The 19,267-nt window shown below is 39.4% G+C and overlaps 3 protein-coding genes across 4 annotated transcripts; all 3 read left to right on the forward strand.

Moving 5' to 3' along the window:
* Window positions 1-142: 142 nt before the first annotated feature.
* rnf2 (ring finger protein 2) lies at window positions 143-6,660 on the forward strand. Of its 2 annotated transcripts, none has more exons than XM_085930365.1 (9): window positions 143-239; window positions 1,077-1,173; window positions 1,338-1,498; window positions 1,808-1,890; window positions 2,310-2,442; window positions 2,701-2,800; window positions 4,314-4,486; window positions 5,155-5,344; window positions 5,462-6,660. In XM_085930365.1, exons 2-9 carry the CDS (start codon window positions 1,087-1,089, stop codon window positions 5,561-5,563), a joined length of 1,029 nt encoding a protein of 342 aa, XP_085786491.1. In that variant the 5' UTR covers window positions 143-239; window positions 1,077-1,086; the 3' UTR covers window positions 5,564-6,660. The 2 variants fall into 2 exon arrangements, with proteins under 2 accessions (XP_085786491.1, XP_085786492.1); XM_085930366.1 differs by lacking the exon at window positions 143-239 and adding an exon at window positions 303-436.
* Window positions 6,661-8,196: 1,536 nt separating this feature from the next.
* On the forward strand, window positions 8,197-10,581 carry tyw3 (tRNA-yW synthesizing protein 3 homolog (S. cerevisiae)). Its single transcript, XM_085930367.1, has 6 exons — window positions 8,197-8,467; window positions 8,787-8,867; window positions 8,970-9,068; window positions 9,287-9,358; window positions 9,747-9,880; window positions 9,971-10,581. The coding sequence occupies exons 1-6, from the start codon at window positions 8,300-8,302 to the stop codon at window positions 10,077-10,079; spliced, it is 663 nt and encodes a 220-aa protein (XP_085786493.1). The 5' UTR covers window positions 8,197-8,299; the 3' UTR covers window positions 10,080-10,581.
* Window positions 10,582-11,025: 444 nt separating this feature from the next.
* LOC147046441 (phospholipid phosphatase-related protein type 4-like) lies at window positions 11,026-19,225 on the forward strand. The gene is made up of 11 exons (XM_085930026.1): window positions 11,026-11,106; window positions 12,272-12,457; window positions 12,708-12,837; window positions 13,197-13,389; window positions 13,623-13,680; window positions 14,351-14,524; window positions 14,696-14,831; window positions 14,953-15,178; window positions 15,246-15,846; window positions 15,976-16,123; window positions 16,188-19,225. The coding sequence occupies exons 1-11, from the start codon at window positions 11,026-11,028 to the stop codon at window positions 16,955-16,957; spliced, it is 2,703 nt and encodes a 900-aa protein (XP_085786152.1). The 3' UTR covers window positions 16,958-19,225.
* Window positions 19,226-19,267: the final 42 nt, after the last annotated feature.

Here is a 19,267-nt window from a genome sequence, read left to right on the forward strand (position 1 = left end):
ATGGTTGGCTGTTTGGCGTGACAAGCTATGATGATGATGATGATGAATATGGTATTTTGGTCAAACAGAAATATGTTGTATCAGCACTGTTCGTACTTATTTCAGAAGGTGGCGGTAAAGCACACAAGTGCTTCCTCACTACCAGTCGAGACAATAAAAGGAAGAGAAGAAGAATTCCTTCCCTGTGTCGGCCATATTGCATTTACCAAAACGCACTCTTTGGTCGACCTGTATCTTGAGTAAGTACGGATACGTATTATTGCAGACTAAATACGAGTGTTTTCAACAATTATTCGTCTCATTTGTGTTTGTGTGGCTATTTACAACCGTCAAAACGTTGAGATTAATGTTTCGAATCCATACTTGTGGTTAATAGGACGGTCACTCGTACTGTTGTTGTTTGCCTTGTCAAAGGGACTAGCTAGCTAATCCTTCGGTACGTTAGTGATTCAGAGGTTTTATTTGAAGGCATTGTGGTTTATGTGGGGGGCCAATGTAAGAGTAAATGTTTTTCTGCATCGGGCTGCTTGATAGTCGAGCTCCAATTTTAGGTTCGCGAAGATTTGGCCTAATGCCGAAGATGGTATTAGTGTAACCAATAGAAGGATGACGACGGCATTAGCCGTTTTATTTTATTTTATTATTTCTGAGGCTAAATATGGGTTGTTGTTTTTTTTTCGGGAAATAATAAAATTGCGGCCCCAACATTGCGATTCCGAGTCAATATGCGATTGTTTTCTTTAAGGTCTTCTATCCAAGTATTGTTTTTTTTTTCACGAACACATTTCACTGTATTTTTTTAAACTGCAATTTGCAGTAGTTTTGACGTGACAGACAACTCGCCACAAAGTGTTAATTTGACTTTAATTTGCCAAATTCAGATTCCAATCACCGCCCTCCCCCCTCCTCTCTCTCGCTCGCTCTTGCGCTCTTTGATAAATAACCGGTTGTTCGGTTCAGGGTTTTCAGTAAAATACAGTTGCATATTAAGGATGTTATTGGTTATGTTCCAAGTCATGCAGTTAAATTTAAGGATAAATATTCACTCCTAACCACATCAATCAATTTTGTTTCAGTTTCTCGACAATGACTCAAGCCGTTCAGACCAATGGTGTCCAACCCCTCAGTAAAACCTGGGAGTTGAGCCTTTATGAATTACAAAGAACCCCACAGGTAAAATGATTTTATTTTAACTACATGAATAATTTCTAATCCCAAAACAACTGTGTAATAGAATGCATTGTCCAATGTAAGGTCACAATTTTTCCTGGTTTTTTCCTGTTTATTGTATTATCGGAAATTCACTTTTTTTTTTGTGTGTGTAAATTTTGGCACAGGAAGCAATTACTGATGGGTTGGAGATAGCTGTGTCACCCAGGTCATTGCATAGTGAACTCATGTGTCCTATCTGTCTGGATATGCTAAAGAACACAATGACAACTAAAGAATGCCTGCACCGTTTTTGTGCTGATTGCATTATCACAGCTTTGCGATCTGGGTAAGTTAAGATTTTTTTCTGCTTGTTTTTGAATTTTTGTATTCCTTTGGCTATTCAGTAGGGGTAAAAAAAATACTCTAAACATAATGAAGGCCCCAACAAACAAATGTTTCAGCATATTGATTGGGCCACCTACTATCCCAAGAATGTACCTCTTTGTATCACGAATGCTTGTTTGGTTTTGTAAAAAACATTTATTGAATGATTTGATCATTAATTCGATGTTGATTAACCATTGCAAAAAAAATTTTGTCTTATAATTGCTGCATCCAATTTACTTTCATTGTCCTGTGAAATTTTTTATGTTAGCAACAAAGAATGTCCTACATGTCGCAAGAAGTTGGTGTCCAAGAGGTCGCTGCGTCCAGACCCTAATTTTGATGCCCTGATAAGTAAGTTTCCAATACATCAACTGCAGAAAACAGGGGTTGTGTGAAATTCAATGTTGCCCAATGTATTATTCAAACATTCCTTACACTGCATTCACAATATACACCAAAAATTACTCTTAAGCACCATAGAGCATTTACGTCTCCCATCCCACAATGCACTGGGCAAAATGTAAACAAAGTTGCTTTGGCAGTATAAAAAAAAACATGTCACTCGACTGTGATGTTTTTAAATAAACATAAGCCAGCGTTAACTGGTGATGCTGTTTAACGGTGTTTAAAAACTACATAAAAATATTAAAACAATTGGTAAACGTGTGGCAAATATTCGCCACATCGAACGATTCCCTCTACCTCTGCCAACAGAGGTATAAAAAAAAAAAATAATAATAATAATAATAATTTGTTATTTATCCCAACAGGTAAAATTTACCCCAGCCGGGATGAGTATGAAGCACACCAAGAAAGAGTGTTGGCCCGCATCAGCAAACATAACAACCAGCAAGCACTTTCTCACAGCATAGAGGAAGGACTAAAGATACAGGCTATGACCAGGTAAAGCAGCTTGTAACATGAATTTATGTAGACTCCTATCTGGGTGGTTTTTAGACTCTATGGTCAATCCGATGGTCAAGTCTGCCATTTCTCGATAGCCAATATTTTCTTTGATGTTAAAATACTTTGAAGGGTTTTCCTCGATGTTTTGAAAGGATGATGTACATCCGGCTGGCTTTATGACTCCGTTGGGCCTGCAGAAGAAGGCTTTGATGGCCGTGATGGCAACTGAACTAATCACACTTTTTTTATTGTCAGACTGCAACGTGGTAAAAGACAAACAGTGGAGAATGGTAGTGGAGCTGAAGATAATGGTGACTCTTCACACTGCAGTAATGCCTCTGTCCACAGCAATCAGGTAAGTTCTTTTTGACAGCACATCATCCCAAAGGAAAGTAACATGTTCACGAAGCTATTTGCAAGGCCTGGGCAACTGATTGAAATTAAATTGTGGCTTTGAGATTGGCTTCTTGGTATTATGAACCAGCAGGTGCAACTATGTTATCAAGTAGTGATGGGTAGATGAGGCGTCATGAAGCGTTTCAAACCATTGCCAAACTGTATTGATTCACTGAGTGCTGACACCTGCTGGACCTTGAAAATACTACAGGCAACCTAGTTGACAGACTCAACTGACACTGATTTGATGACTTATATACAGTAATTAATTTAAGTAATTATATTTTAAATTGTATAGTTTCATATATTCATTTAAATTTAAAATAAATTGTATTTTTTAGTTAGTCAAGCTCAGTGGCCTAGTAGTAGAGTGTCCGCCCTGAGACTGGAAGGTTGTGGCTTCATACCCCGGCCGGGTCATACCAAAGACTATAAAAATGGAACCCATTGCCTCCCTGCTTGGCATTAAGGGTTGGAATTGGGGGGTTAGATCACCAAATGATTCCCAAGCGCGGCACCGCTGCTCCTCACTGCTCCCCTCTCCCCCAGGGGATGGATCAAAATCACACCAAGATGGGTTAAATGCAGAGGACAAATTTCACCACACCCAGATGTGTGTGTGATGAAGATCATTGGGACTTTAACTTTGGGACTTTAATGTGAAAATGTCATAACATGAAAAGCGAAGTGAACGTGTTGTGAAATATTATATTTTATATTGTATTCTTTCATCTATTCATTGAAATTTAAAATATATGTTTTAGTTGCAGTCAATAAATAATATAACAAGAAAATCTAAATGAACGTGTTGTGAAAGAGGATGCTTATGCACTGGGATTTGTTTTTTTAAATTTTTTTATTCAAAACAAAAAGTTTCTCCAACATCTTGAGATTGAGTCTGTTGCGCTTTTTGGACACAATTTCTCCAGCCGTTGAAAACACCCGCTCACACGGCACGGATGAGACTGGAGTGCAGAGAAATCACAACGCAAGCCGGAAGAGGTTTGGGAAATAGGTCTTTTGATTGGCCCAGTATCTGATTTGGGGCTGAGATCAGTTATTGTTTTGGCAGATCCTTCCCGTTGACAATGCGCTTCCTTTAAGAGAGGTTTGGCGCGCTTCCTTGACAGGCTATACTGCTGCTGTTTCGGTCACGTGACTTACTTAAAGCGATACGCGTACAGACACGGGGCTTCGCGCTGAGCTCCACAAATGCGCCGACGTATCGGTGTTGCCCATCCATCACTACTATTAAGTGGTCACAGTTAACCACTACAATGCTCGATAGCTTGCAATATAAATGGAAAGGTGCCCAACAGTCTCATCTGCCCATTCATAAAATAAAAGGAAGTTGGCCTTTTACATCAGTTTCAGGAGTGTATGGCCAATGAATGCAAGCTCTCAGCAGAGACAAGCGTAAGATCCATCTGCCTTTGCTCCATACTAACTATGAATTTGAAACGATCCCCCAGGAGGCTGGTCCGAGCATAAAACGCACCAAGACAAGTGATGACAGTGGACTTGACATGGACAATGCTGCTGAGAATGGAGGAGGTGACTCTGTGATTGACAGCGGTGCCAGTGAAATTGAATTGGTATTCAGGCCTCATCCCACACTCATGGAAAAGGATGATGGTCACAACAGGTAAAAAAAAAAAAAAATGTTTGTCATTTGTAATGTAGAATAAAAGATTTATTTTGGGAAAAGTTCGAGGAGTATCAATACTCATGTTGCCACATAATCATTCCATTGTCGTTTCAGTATTTCTTGTTGGAAACCTTTAGTGTTTTTTTTTTTATTTGTAATTGTGAAAGTTTGCTGGGGGGTTGTTTTTTTTTTTTTTTTTTGCACCATTTTTTTTTTTTAATCACAGATTGAGAAAATTGGCAGATGGGCCGCGATATCGTGCGTTTTGTGTTATTTGTGCAACAATTCACATGTAGCAAGATAGCAGCGAAACAGGCAACACCGCCACCACATAAAAATGAGATGCTGTGGCTATGCTCAAATGTGCTTATATCTTTTTTACTGGTTAGCCACATTGGCTAGAAGATTTCATGACCCAGCACCAGCGGTATTTCTCACAATAATTATCAATTATAGAGATCAACATCAATGTGCAACAATGTATTTGTATACGTTTCAGAAAGTATATACTTTACACATTTTCATTTTATCAGCTCTGCAACGTTGGTAGGAAATCAGCACCCCATGACTAATGAGCTATTTTTAGAATATCCCTGCGGGCTTCTCTTTCAGTCCTGAGGTGTTGCTGAAATTGATCAATTATGTTGTTGTGCGTCCCAATGTAGTGTGGAATTTGTGCCTCGCTACATAAAGACATCTGGAAATGCAACAGTGGATCACCTTTCTAAATACCTGGCTGTCCGTCTGGCTTTGGAGGAGCTTCGAAGAAATACAGAGGCAAGTCCTGTTAATGTGGAGGCAGCTTCAGAGAAGCAGTACACTATCTACATACCTACTGCTGGAAACCAGTTCACAGTGAGTACTTGACGCCCGTGGGGACAAGCGGCACCTGCGTGTGCATAGGTTTGTTTTTTTTGTTTTTTTTTAAGCTAACATGCTCTTATATTCTAAATTTCTGAATTCTGTCCATAGGTGCTGAATGGTTCTTTCTCTTTGGAGCTGGTCAGTGAAAAATACTGGAAGGTGAACAAACCCATGGAACTATACTTTGCCCCGACTAAAGAACACAAGTAAATAATTTGAAAGCAGCGTGAGTCAAGTTGTGTACTAGGACCTGTGTTCACAAAGAAAAGAAGGTGAAATGGGAAAGATTGACAAATCCTTCTAAATGACTCTTCAAAATAGTTTTTAAAACTTGTTACTATATCTACTCAATATCTGTGTGTCTTCGCCCCGTAGAAGTTAGCAGCCAGCAGGTGAGACCGAGTGACAATAGACCACTAGCAATTGTACCAATCAACCAACCAACATGACATTTTTAACAAATATTTATCACCACGAAATTTGTAGTTCAACTCGCCCCTGTATTTAATTTGATAGGAACGTATTCTTGATGTTGTAGTCTTTGGAATATGTTCATACAATGTCCGAACATTGGACTGGTATGTCAAAATGTACACCAGAAAATCCAAGGGAAGGACTCACCAGGGCCCCTTTCCACTGCATTGTATCTACTCAGTCTATATTAAACATTACTTACCAATGTTTCGTATGGGCGACACTACTGACGTGCCTCCAAGTACGTAATTACAAGTGGCGCTGAGGCTCCTCCATTGTTGTTGGGTTTGGGTTTTTTTTTTTACATCTTGCTGCGACCGATATGCTTCGTGCAGCATTATTTTTTACAGTTTCCCGTGGTACTATTTGAAAGTTGATTACCCAAAAGGTTGAGCTGAGCTGAGCTGGAATTTTGCAGCAACTGATTAGTGAGCACAATGCGTTGACCAATATACAGTGGACCCGTGCATACTCAGCACACCAATTTGGGGATTTTCAATACTTTTCAGCACACACCACCATTACCAACCCCCAATTTCCCCTTGGTCTTTGTGGAAAACACATTGGCAGTTTATGGGGATTTTTTGGAATAATTTTTTGGGTTGTTTTTATTAAATACACTCAAGGCGTTACAGCAGGCATCAGTTTTACTATGCACGAGTCTACTATATTCCTAAACATCTGTGAGTGTGGGGGGTGGTCCCCAGTATTGTCATGTATATATGTATATTCCCTTTAAAACAGTGGTTCATAACCTTGTGGGAGGTACCAAACCCCTCCAGTTTCATATGTGCATTCACCAAACCCATCTTTTGTAAAAAAAAAAAAGAAAACATCCTCACCCACCCACCGATTTCAAGAGAGATTTTTTTACTGGTGTACTAAATGAGCCGTGCATGAACATCACTTTGTTCAAAGAAGAAATATAACACAATCCATGAACTCACAACAAATTACATACCAGGAAATCAGTGTGACACCTGCGTCATCACAAATTTACACGACATACAGATGTTTGGGCGGCTTGGTGGCGCACTGGTTAGCACACAGGTATCAAACTCAAGGCCCGGGGGCCAGATACGGCCTGCCACATCATTTTATGTGGCCCGTGAAGACAAATTGTGCATCAAATTCGTGTCCTTACTAGAATTGCAAATTGTCTTCACTTTTAATATATATATATATTTTAATATTTGACCAGTTTTTACTCATCTGATTTGAAAACAAGTTTTTTGTCAGTTTGTTTTGTAGCTTTTACTGTATTTAATATGAGGTGCTCATACATTTATTTGGGTTGACAGTCATAATGGCCCTCCGAAAGAAGACTACAATGCGGCCTGCAAAAAGAATGAGTTTGCCACAGTTAGCACGACCGCCTCACAGTTAGGGTGCGGGTTCGATTCCACCTCCGGCCCTTCCCGTGTGGAGTTTGCATGTTCTCCCCGGGCCTGCGTGGGTTTTCTCCGGGCACTCCGAGTTCCTCCCACATCCCAAAAACATGCTTGGTAGGCTGATCGAGCACTCCAAATTGTCCCTAGGTGTGAGTGTAAGTGCGAATGGTTGTTCGTCTCTGTGTGCCCTGCGATTGGCTGGCAAACAGTTCAGGGTGTTCCCTGCCTACTGCCCAATGACTGCTGGGATAGGCTCCAGCACGCCCGCGAACCCCGTGGGAACAAGCGGTACATATAATGGATGGATGGAGAGATGTGTTCGGACCTCCACAGTGGAGGCCCTGCCGAACCCTGACACCGACCCACCGAACTTCTAGGGTTCGATCGAACCCAGGTTAAGAGCCACTGCTTTAAAAATAAATGTATAGCCTTTTTCACTTGCGTGTTATTGCATTCTGCCATGTGTAGATAGTCCATCTCTCCTTCAATGTCCAGTTATGTTATCGTAAACTTTCTAAGGTCAATTGTATTGTGTTTCTCAAAGATCATTTTCATCTGATGTTTAAGTGCCATTTTGTAACATTAAAACTGACCTACAAAATATGTACACTGTTAAGTTCATTTACTATGAGCTGCGAGCGTCCTGGTTCAGAGGCTCGACGTCGGCCGGGGCAGCAGTCCGGGGCGGCCCGACAAGAATCGCTGACCCCACAAAGTTGCTGTTTTGTGACATGAGCTGTGTCCATATTCAAAGGCTGTATAAACAAAAAGTACAGTGTTACTTTTCAAATAGGATCCATTTAGGAAAAGTCAGGAAGTTTTCAAGTTGGAAAAAAAATAATTATGGTATTTTTCTACAGCTAAATATGGCCCGCAAGACAACGCAAAGGTTAACGTTTAATCGTGGCAGAAAATAAACCTTTCGGTATTGCCTTTCGCTTCTGTTCTTACCTATGGACCGATGATACTCCAGTCCAGTAGGTGGTGCCATTACACCTCAACGCTACCAACCCCATTACACAAGAGGAAGTTGGCGACTCTTCTACCAGTTTTAAAGCTTTTATCATAGCTGACGTCTAAAATGGAGAAAACGTTTAGTGAGTGTAAGAAGCGGTGTCTCAACAAATGTGACATTAGTAAAAAAGGAAATGTGGATGAAGACATTGTCCACTTGGTGTCTTTGCTCAATAGCTGCGAGGAATATTTCACCACTAGTTCATGCTCAGGACGCATTACAGTAATTGACACGGTAAGCGAAATTTTACGTTTATTTGATACGTTACGGGATAAGGTTGTTTTAGCTAATGACAATAACATAATTGTCACGTTGCGTGCGTGTGCAGATCATCTATGGTTAAATAAAAAAAACTAATTATGCATTTCTGATATAGGTACCCCTTGTAATCGATTTTTAGCCAAACTACTCCCTCCAGGTGGAGGTGTGGCATTGGGGGTCTCAGTAATTAGGGTTGCGGCATTTCATTACAAAAAGAAAATACAATGTCTTACAAATTGTTCAACAGTATGGTATCTCCTCTCCCCTTGTTTTGGATGTTAATGTGTTTTAGGCACTTGAAAATGGTGGTGTACAGAAGAAGAACCTTGTCTGGCTGTATGTCTCACATACAAAGTGCAACTTTGATGACGTGGTAAGGATCTTTTTGCTCTAGGTCATTAACCTGTTCATTAACTCAATGATGTGAATGGTTTAAACTTTGTACATGATTATTGAATATACGATTGCGTTTCAGGTATCTGCTCTGGCCCGCTCCTGTGGAAGTGCCGTACTAAAGTTTGAGCCATTTGTGCTCCATGTTCAATGTAGAACACAGGAGGATGCACGCTTGATGGTGAGAAATATGGTTAATTCATACGTGAAACAAAACACCAATTACTTGTGGTCAGTCAAGAGTTGTAAACGAGCTGTCCAAAACATGCATCCATGAGAAGAATCCCAGTTCTCAAATTGTGAGGGGACCCAACGATTCCCACCCCTCCTGCATTGTGGGATTTGTTTTGAGTGTGTTCCCATTTTTTTTTTTTTCAAATTAACATCTCTTCTGTTTAGCTTACTGCAGCTGTGCAGTCTGGCTTCAGGAACTCTGGTCTCACTTTGGGCAAGACTGGGAAAATCATCTTGGTACTGTAATCTTTCTGAATAAAAAACACAATTCCTTGTATTACCCTATACATGTTTAGACTTACTGTTTTAACATTTTGAAGGCACTCGTCGGCACAAAAATGAAATAGATCTTGTTAACCTACTGGGAGAAAAACATTAAAGGATAAAAAAATATTTCCCATAGCCAATTGGTGGCGCTACCACTAGAATGAAAAATTTGTTGTAAAGAGAAATGGAGTGCAATTTCAAGTGAAACCAATTGTTCTCCACTTGTTTCCATCCTGTCACGTTTTCATGGGAAGACTTGCCTTGACCTACTTAATTTTACTTTAGACTTACAATATGTGATGTTCTTTTTTACCAAATTCTTGGACCACGTTTAATTTCTTGTGTTTTCCATCTGTAGGCAGTCCGCTGTACCCATAGCTTGGAGGTTCCGCTCAGTCACCAAGGCAATCTTTTGGTTTCACATGAGTATATAGATTTCTTAATTGGGATAGCCAATCAAAAGATGGAAGCGAATTTAAGACTAATTGAAAGGTGAGTAAGGTTTGGTTAAAATAAGTTACCTGCCAAAATTGTGTTTTGATTGTAGATGTAGACACAAGTCTTGTAACTTATATTTTCTAGGTTTTACCAGAGCATCCAGACCACTGTGATGAAAAAAAGCACCAAAAAACTACAAAACAAAGAAGACGAGAATCAATCAGTTGTGTCTGAGCAGAGGCAAGAATTATGATGTCTATATCTGTTTTTCTCCCTGTACATAAATGATCTTCCCAAAACATGCAATAACATGAATTTTCAAATGTATGGAGATGATGCTGTAATTGACACTCATGCAAGGAGCGTTAAAGAGGCAGCTTCTGTTCTGATATTAGCCATGGAGCGACTAAATTACTGGCTTTTTAAATCATGTTTGCTTCTCAGTTAAAAAAAAGAAGTGATTTTTCAAAGCAATCAAAAGAAACACAATGTAAAAATGTATTCTATGCACATAAATGTATTTATATGTATGTATATATTGGTGTGTTCTATTTACTTCTGTATTAACCTACCTGCTGACTACAGAAAATGAGCTTTGTAGCTATAATATGGCATATATGTTTATATAGTTTATATAAATGATTATTTTTTATATATTGCTGGTCACCACTCAAAGTGCATTCTCTGTTTTCTTGCTTTGTCTTGTCTGAGATTTATTTTTTGTTTTGCTTGTCTTGACCATTAAAGTGGGGTAACTTGGAAGAAAGTAAGAATTTGTGATGAGGGCATTTAATACTATCCACGCGAGTATGCGCGTGTGTCCTTGCCCGCCTACTTTTTTCCGGTGCGCCAGCTTGTGTGTGCATGTACGTGCGCAAGTGGCTCGCGAGCCGCAAGTTGGTCACTATGATCCACCAGCGCAACAGAGCCGGGGGAGTAGAATTCCATATTTGAGCAGTGGATTTGAGGAACTGCACTCCTCGATAATAATATTTGAATTTGGACATACGAACCTGAGCAGAGCACCGAATACACGCATTTACGTCTTTCAAAGCCGAAACGCAGGACAACCTTCCGCATCAGGTTATCATCTCGACAGGCGAGAGACATTATTTTGCAGGAAAACAGCCTAAAATAACACAGCTATTAAGTACGGCGCCTTGTCTCTTGGCAACGGGAGAGAACGGCAGCGGCTCGTAATGACTACCCTGAAACGACTGAAATTTGGAGGGGAGACAAAGGAAAGCGTAACGTTGCTGCCATGTTTTTATTTTGTTGAGGTTAGTCTCTATCTATCTATCTATCTATCTATCTATCTATCTATCTATCTATCTATCTATCTATCTATCTATCTATCTATCTATCTATCTATCTATCTATCTATCTATCTATCTAACGTGTGTATGTATATATATATATATATATATATGTATATATATATATAATATATATTTATATATTATATATGTATTTATTTATATATATATATATATATATATATATATATATATATATATATATATATATATATATATATATATATACATGTGTGTATACGTGTATATTATATATCATTTTTTTATTGAGCAAATAATGTAATAATACACAACATACACAAATGAAACATCTTTAAACAAGATTCATGCTCAAAAGGAGTTGGCTGAAGCATATTCACCTACCCCCCTTTCTAATTTAGCATTTACAATAAATGATTGCAAACATATCAGTTTAACCAATTATTAACAAGCCTTCATGAGATCAAAATAAAGTCGCTGCCATTGTTAAGGATTGTTTGATTGTCCATGATTACCACTTTATAATATATAGAGTGCATATGGTGTACCTGGTCCAGTCAGACCATTTACTGATACTCTGTCTTAGTATATTTAAGCAGTAAGCGTTTTTTTAATTTATAAATTGAAGTATTATTTTCAACGTCGTTTCAGCCTGTTCCATGAATCTATCCCACTACAAGAGATACATTTTTTTTTTAGAGTGGCACAGGCATGTCATTCGTCGAAATCTTTGGTCCCTCTAAGATTGTATTTGTCTTCTTTATTCTTGAACATTATTTGAATGTTGTGAGGTAACAAATTATTCTATGCTTTGTACATTACTTGTAAATTAGTTAAATAGACAGACAACTAGCTAGCTCGAGAGATGGAGTTGTTCATGATGGACAGCAGTCTGGAAATCCAGGAACGTAATCCTCACAGCACCTTGGCCATTGTCCAGGTGAGAAAGAGAGAGAGAGAGAGAGAGATGCAGCGTGTAGGCAATAGCATCCTCCACTCCTACCTTCTCCTGATATGCAAACTGTAGAGGGTTGAGGGCATGTCATACCTGAGGCCTGAGGTGGTGAATCAGCAATTGCTCCAAAGTCTTACATTTCAAATACTTTAATGCATTTGTTATTTCTGTTTTATGTGTTTGTCTTTATTGCAGCTACCTATTCTAGCCTTATCGGTCATCAGTCTCTATTTCCTGGAGGTAACAGATATTTTCCAGCCAGTGCATTCTGGATACAGCTGTAATGACAAAAGTCTTTCTCTACCTTACATCATACCCCAAAAAGAAGTTTGTCCTCTGCCTTTACTCTACAGCTTGGCATTTGCCATTCCCACTGCTACGGTGAGTAGAATCTGCAGTTACCTGTATTTTGTCACCAAAGAGAATCGCAACATCTTCTCTGCCACGTCCAGCTCTTTTTGTTAGCGCCACCGTTTCCAAGTCATAGCTGACCGCACAACTCTTGAACAAGCTAGTTTCTAGGACATTAGCAGTCACAAGTAGTCAATATATCCTGGATGCAATATATCAAATGGGCTTGTCCAATGAATGCTTATGCATGAGTATTTTATGTGTTCTTCTTTTTCTTTAGATCCTTATAGGAGAGGCTATTCTATTCTGCTATCTATCGAGGAAGTCCTCCACTTTGCAGACGGAGGCAAACATCAGTGCCGCAGGATGTAATTTTAACTCCTACATTCGCAGAATTGTTCGCTTCATTGGTGAGGAAAAGCCTACAGCAGTATACTCTTTGCCTTTTTTTTTACAATTACTACAATGAATGATAGAATACAGACAAATGATAAGTGGGGATGACTATATATTTCAAATTTGAAGTGGTTTGGTTCAATTCAGTAGATGTGCAGTGTGAAGGGGAGGATAAAGACCATCCATCCATCCATCCATCCATCCATCCATCCATCCATCCATCCATCCATCCATCCATCCATCCATCCATCCATCCATCCATCCATCCATCCATCCATCCATCCATCCATCCATCCATCCATCCATCCATCCATCCATCCATCCGATATACAAGTTTATATACATTAAATACAATTCTACTGCTTTTTCACAGGTGTCCATATCTTCGGCCTGTGTGTGACAGCTGTGATAACTCACATTTTTCAGCTCTCCACTGGACAACACACACCTTACTGGCTGGATGTGTGCAAACCCAATTTAACTCACATTAATATATCAACTTGTGATGAAGCTTTTATCCTCGATGATATTTGCTCGGGACAAGACGTTCTAATCATTGCTGGGAGGTAAATATTTTTTTCTGTCCTGAATGAACAGTATTTGTACATGCTTTTGGATCTTAAGTGTGCACGAGGATATGTGTGTCAATTAATGCATTGCTGTTTTGTTTTGATAAATTTGCACACACAATAATTTAGCCGCCAACCTTTTTCAACTCGTAGGAGATTGATTACTTAGTGGTGTAATGATTATCTTTTTGCTCGATAAAGCCACATAATGAATTCTGCTTATTTTAAAGGAAATCTTTCCCCTCCCAACATGCCTCTTTGGCTGGCTTCGCAGCAGTCTATGTCTCCGTAAGTCCATGCATGCAGGCATGCACACACCCACGCACAAACTTGCACACACAGACGCTTGCTTGCTGTTGTCCATCGGAGCCGATTATGACAATAATGACGCTTAAAACAAAATAGTTTTTTTATTCATGCATGCTAGTCAATACCCCGTAGCATAATGGCAATGTTTGTAGCATTTAGCTAGAAGTACGTTTGGACGAATATTCGAGTACATTTGAGCATGTTTTCGAGTGTGATCAAATGTATTTGTGAGTACGTTGAAACGTACTTGCGAGAATGTTCAAAAGTATTTGCCAGACAAAAAAATCTTTACTCCACATTGGTGGCTCGACGCTTCTTTAAAAAAAAAAGACTCTCCGGGCACTCCGGTTTCCTCCCACATCCCAAAAACATGCTTGGTAGGCTGATTGAAGACTCTAAAAATTGTCCCTAGGTATGAGTGCGAGTGCGGATGGTTGTTCGTCTCTGTGTGCCCTGCGATTGGCTGGCAACCGGTTCAGGGTGTCCCCCGCCTACTGCCCGATGACGGCTGGGATAGGCTCCAGCACGCCCGCGACCCCCGTGGGGACAAAGCGGTTCAGAAAATGGATGGACTTTTTGTATGATTAAAATAGATATCACAATATGATGCGTGATTGCATTGCGTAAAAGGTTTTGAAATGTGTTTCAGATGTATTTGAACGCAGTGCTGACAGATTCCACAAAGCTGCTGAAGCCTCTCTTGGTGTTTTCTTTCATCATGTTGGCCATCCTAGCCGGATTGACAAGGGTCATACAGTTCCGAAACCACCCTGTTGATGTCTACTGTGGATGGATTCTTGGGCTAGCTGTTGCTACCTACCTGGTAATGCAGTTTTGTTTTATTGATTTGAATGTGGAAATATTAGACTAATGATGGGCAAGTAATTTATGGACGGAGGCACAATTTTTCAAAACCTTCCCCACGTCTGTCTGAGCCTAATATTTTTTGTGAGTCTCACGTGTCATCAGATTGACTTTGTTACTTTGTATTCAGGGAATTTTTGCAGCGGGAACTTTCCGGCCCAGTGAAGATAAATTGAAAAAGCAACCGCTTCTCTTAACGTTAAGGAAGCATCTCCCTTCTTCTTTCCATAGCGTCTGCCAATCAGATGCCACCAACAACCACCAAGGTATTAAACCATTTAGTTGATATCACACATATCGAGATATAACACAGATCACCCAAATCCTCAAGACACAGCACACTCAAATTAATCTACTGTAATTTTGTCTTTTTACTTTGTGATTTAGCGGGCCACCACATGTTGACAGCCAGCCAACCAGAGCCAGTCAACATCAGGACCGCTTACCACACTTTGTCCCCTAAGCAAAGTCAACAAATTCTCAAACGAAGCTCTTCCTACCGGGAGCCTTCTCAATCCAACGTGAAGATTGCCAGTGGTAATTTAGAGATGCTCGTTCCGCCTAGTCCAATGACCAATTGTGACAAAACCTTCAACAGCAGCACTCTGCCAAGGTAATCACCAAATCTTGGTTGTATATTGTACATAAGGTATATAAGGCTGTTGTGTTTATTCCTCCAGGTCTCATGGTGGCTCATCATTGGAGGGATGTCGCATTCCTCGGCGTCAAGCTTCTGTCCATACCTCAATGGATTCAGCTCGATCCAAGCAACTCCTCAGCCAATGGAAAAATAAAAACGACAAGAGGAAGCTGTCTTTGCAGGTCATGGATGGCATCAAACCAACCTCCTTATCTCCTCAAAAGGATGTGCAGCGACACTACCCCACTCAATCATCTGGCGCAGGTTTGGATACAGAGGTCCAGAGTGGAGCCCACTTTCCTTCAGCGACTGGCCAAGAAGCTGGAGCCCACATCCCAGCCTCATATATAAAAATAGCTGCAAGCTGTGTCTCCATTGCCAATAAAAATCCCCTGACCCAGAATGGAGGAAATGGCTTTGCTGGTGGATCAAGAATGGTTGTTCAATCACGTCCTGGATCTTCTCAACTAGTTCACATTCCTGAAGAAGAAAATTCTACCAGCAAGGATCAGGAGAGTGAATCAGAAGACAGCACTTTTGATGTGGTTGGGTCTGCTAAACAGAAATGGATGAGAGTTCCAGAGAAGCCCAATATCCCCTGCAGACCCCTCAGTGCAGGTGGTCAACCTCGACTCATGCAGGTGATTGATCTTTATTTTTATTCCTAATTAAATAGATCCAATTGTGTGTTGCTTCTTTCATTCTCGATATTGACTTTCCCCACAATAAACTAACATAGGGTCACTTTTCATTGTAATATGTCATTCTAGGTCATTTCTTTTTCAAAACAGCAAGGTTTGCGCAACTCTCGATCAGAGGACGGTGGTAGCACTGTCAGCTGCACTGGATCCATTCGGTATAGAACCCTGATGGACCAGGACCCATCACCACCAGCCTCGACTACTGGTGCAATTGAAGGTACAGAGCCACTAAATTGACAAATGTTATTTAAAGTCTCTGATATTTCTTTTTTCTTTTTAAGGTCAAGGTTTGGAACGAACCGGCAGTATAGTCCGTGTTGAAGCCCACCCAAAGTCAAATAAGCCCGTAATGAAACCTCTGACCAATGATGGAAGTGGCTCTTGGCGTTGGAATCCATCCGAAATGTGTCAATCACTACAACAGCCAGCTTTTAACGTCGGTGATTTTCACAGAAATACAGAAAACTGTGATTCCATGCAGGAAGTTGGGTCATTAGATGGGCAGCAGAGTGTAACAGGAGCCAGATTGGAAAGCAAAGTTGTTCAAGAAGGTGTACACACCAATCACCCACACATAGTATATCAGTCACATTCTACTTTTCAGGATACCAACACAAGCAATCTTCACACTCCCAATGCCATATTTGCTCCTCCTTTCCATCATCACCCTCAAACTATCACCACCATCAGAGTTACCCCTGTGGAAGGGACCGTTGCAAGTAGTGAGTGCAGCTCAGACAGCCAATCAGCTGCATCTTCCAGCCGGGAATCCACTTTGAGGAGAAAAAGTGGCACGCATATTCACTTCAGCCAAGATTCAAGCCTTATGACAGATCACATTATCTGTGATAAAAGCAACCTCTTCAAAAACGAATGCAGCAATCTTTTTCAAGGAAATCTGGAAGGTTTTCAAGATAACCCCATCCATACTAACAGGCATCTGGAAGGAATGTTTGGTCATCCAGGCCCACGCCCGCCACCTACTTTACCCCGTCCCCTTATGATTCACTCCCCACCCCCAAATCTAGGGTTGGCCTTTAAGGAAGCTTAATGTGAAGTACCATTTGACAACCTGACTGGGGTGTAGCCTTCAGCCATTTTATCTATCATTTATCTATTTATAAATGATCGTTTTAAAAATCTTGTTACTTACCTTGTGATACGAGCATTTTACTTTCAATATTATGTCTCGGTCGACTGGACATATGGGAAAAGCAAACACAAAATTTGGACTGCTGAAACTGCTGAACATTTAAAAATTTCACTGCTATTAGGTACGATTTCTATATTATTATAACCTCACTAACTGATTTCATTCACCCCTACGACTCTGCCGCCTTCCTCGTTGGTCACTGGTGAATCAAGAAACAGAAGACGAATCATCTCATCCTCCGAACTATTGCTTCATAATTGTACAAATTGTGTAGACCGATGTAGAATAAGTGGATAAAAGATTCTAATAAGATAGTAGTAAAATTTTTTAGCAAACATTATAAATACAACATACTACATATGTATATCCTGTTTTATCAAGTCATATTCTTTTATATTGTAATAATCTCAAGAGACTGTGGAACTGTAAAATATAATTCTATCACCAGTCAATTGAATTTACTCCCTAACAATCAGTTTTTATTTTATAAATTTACATTCTGCTGTCTTTGTAATTTTCAACTCAAACAAACAAAAACAAACACAGCTGTACAACAATAATTATGGATTTGGAATTATTTCTAACAAAGCCCTGCACACACACACACACACACACACACACACACACACACACACACACACACACACACACACACACACACACACACACGCACACATAGGTACAGAGAGACATACTGTTACCAGAATGTAGGAATACCCTGTAAAAATGCACTTCAGAGGAGGTTTGTAATAATAAAGTTATATAATGTATAATACATGATATGTAGAATACTAAAATGTTTTGAAGACTACTATTAAACTATATAATAAAGTGTATATTTATATAGCTTCAACAAAATGATTGATATACTTTGTAGAATTTTTAATAAACAAAAATATACTGCACACTGCAAACTAATAATTTATCACGCTGTCAATAAAATTGGATACAAGGTACTGTGCTGGCTGCTGCTCACGTCTTTGACAGGGCGCCGCAGTTGTCATCCATTCACAAAAACAAGCAGTCTTCTTCCCAAATGCTTTTTCCAAAACCGTGAGTGATACCATAAATATAACAATAAGCTTGTTCAACTCGTTTACTGCCTTTTGATGTCGGATGCTACTTTTAGTGGTGTGTGGTAAAATTACTCCTGAGTCTTTTCGGAGTCATCACTTTTATGTCTAGATCTTCAAAATAAGTGCCATCATTGGAGGAACATTTTGCACTTCTTTGACGTGGCCTCAACACTGCAAAAACATATTTCTTAAAACTTTTAAAATACTTTACAAATATTAATATATTGTAGTTGCTGACGGTTATGTTGATATTATCTCATACTAATGAAATGTTATTTTTTGCCCACTAATTTTTGACTTGTGACTCTAAATGGCGTGGGTGAAATACTGTGATTTCCTGTGTGTATCAGCAAACATATTAAGCCTGAAGGGTGTATCATAAAAAAACACATTTCCACTTTAAATGATTTGTTTTTTAATTTTTTAATGATCAAAAATGTGATGTGGCTATGCGGTCATGTATCTTTCTGATTGCGCTTTTGACGGCAACCTGTCTGTGAAACTTCATACATTTAGATATAGAACTGTAGAATTTGATTACAAACAACAACTTCATTTTGTGGTCCAGTTGTGAACTAGAAATGTAAAACCTTCCAGGTATACAAGACAATTTGTGTAGATGACAAAGAGCTTTGAAATGTATTTATTTTTTATGTTTTTGTACTCAAGCTGTAAGACAATGAGCAAGTGTTGACATGCATATGTACGTAAGCAAATAATAGACATTGTGAGGAGCTGACAATGTGCTTGGATGTTTTGAGGGTATGGCATGGCTAAAATGATGCTTAATTTTGAAACAACACAACTGAGTTTGACTTCAAATCATTCAAATTTATGATCATTTTAAGTGTTGCCTGAATAACCTTTGTGCATACATATCTATAGATACACTTGCAATAGCTTTTATTATGATGACCATATCATCAAATATTAAATATCATAGTGTATATAAATTTTGCAAGATGTGCACACACAAGTAATGCATACAGAATTTGTTGTTGGATAGATAAATGGGTATTTTACAATTCATGTTTACATTGCCTTATTTACAGTAAAAGACCTATTTTGTATTTTGTCTGTGAAAATATAATGAGGCCCATGGGCCCTCTTCGAAAGAAGTTGGCCCATGTAA

This window comes from Syngnathus leptorhynchus, chromosome 14 (genome assembly GCF_054491065.1).
Source record: "Syngnathus leptorhynchus isolate UIUO chromosome 14, UIUO_Slep, whole genome shotgun sequence".
Lineage (NCBI taxonomy): Eukaryota > Metazoa > Chordata > Actinopteri > Syngnathiformes > Syngnathidae > Syngnathus > Syngnathus leptorhynchus.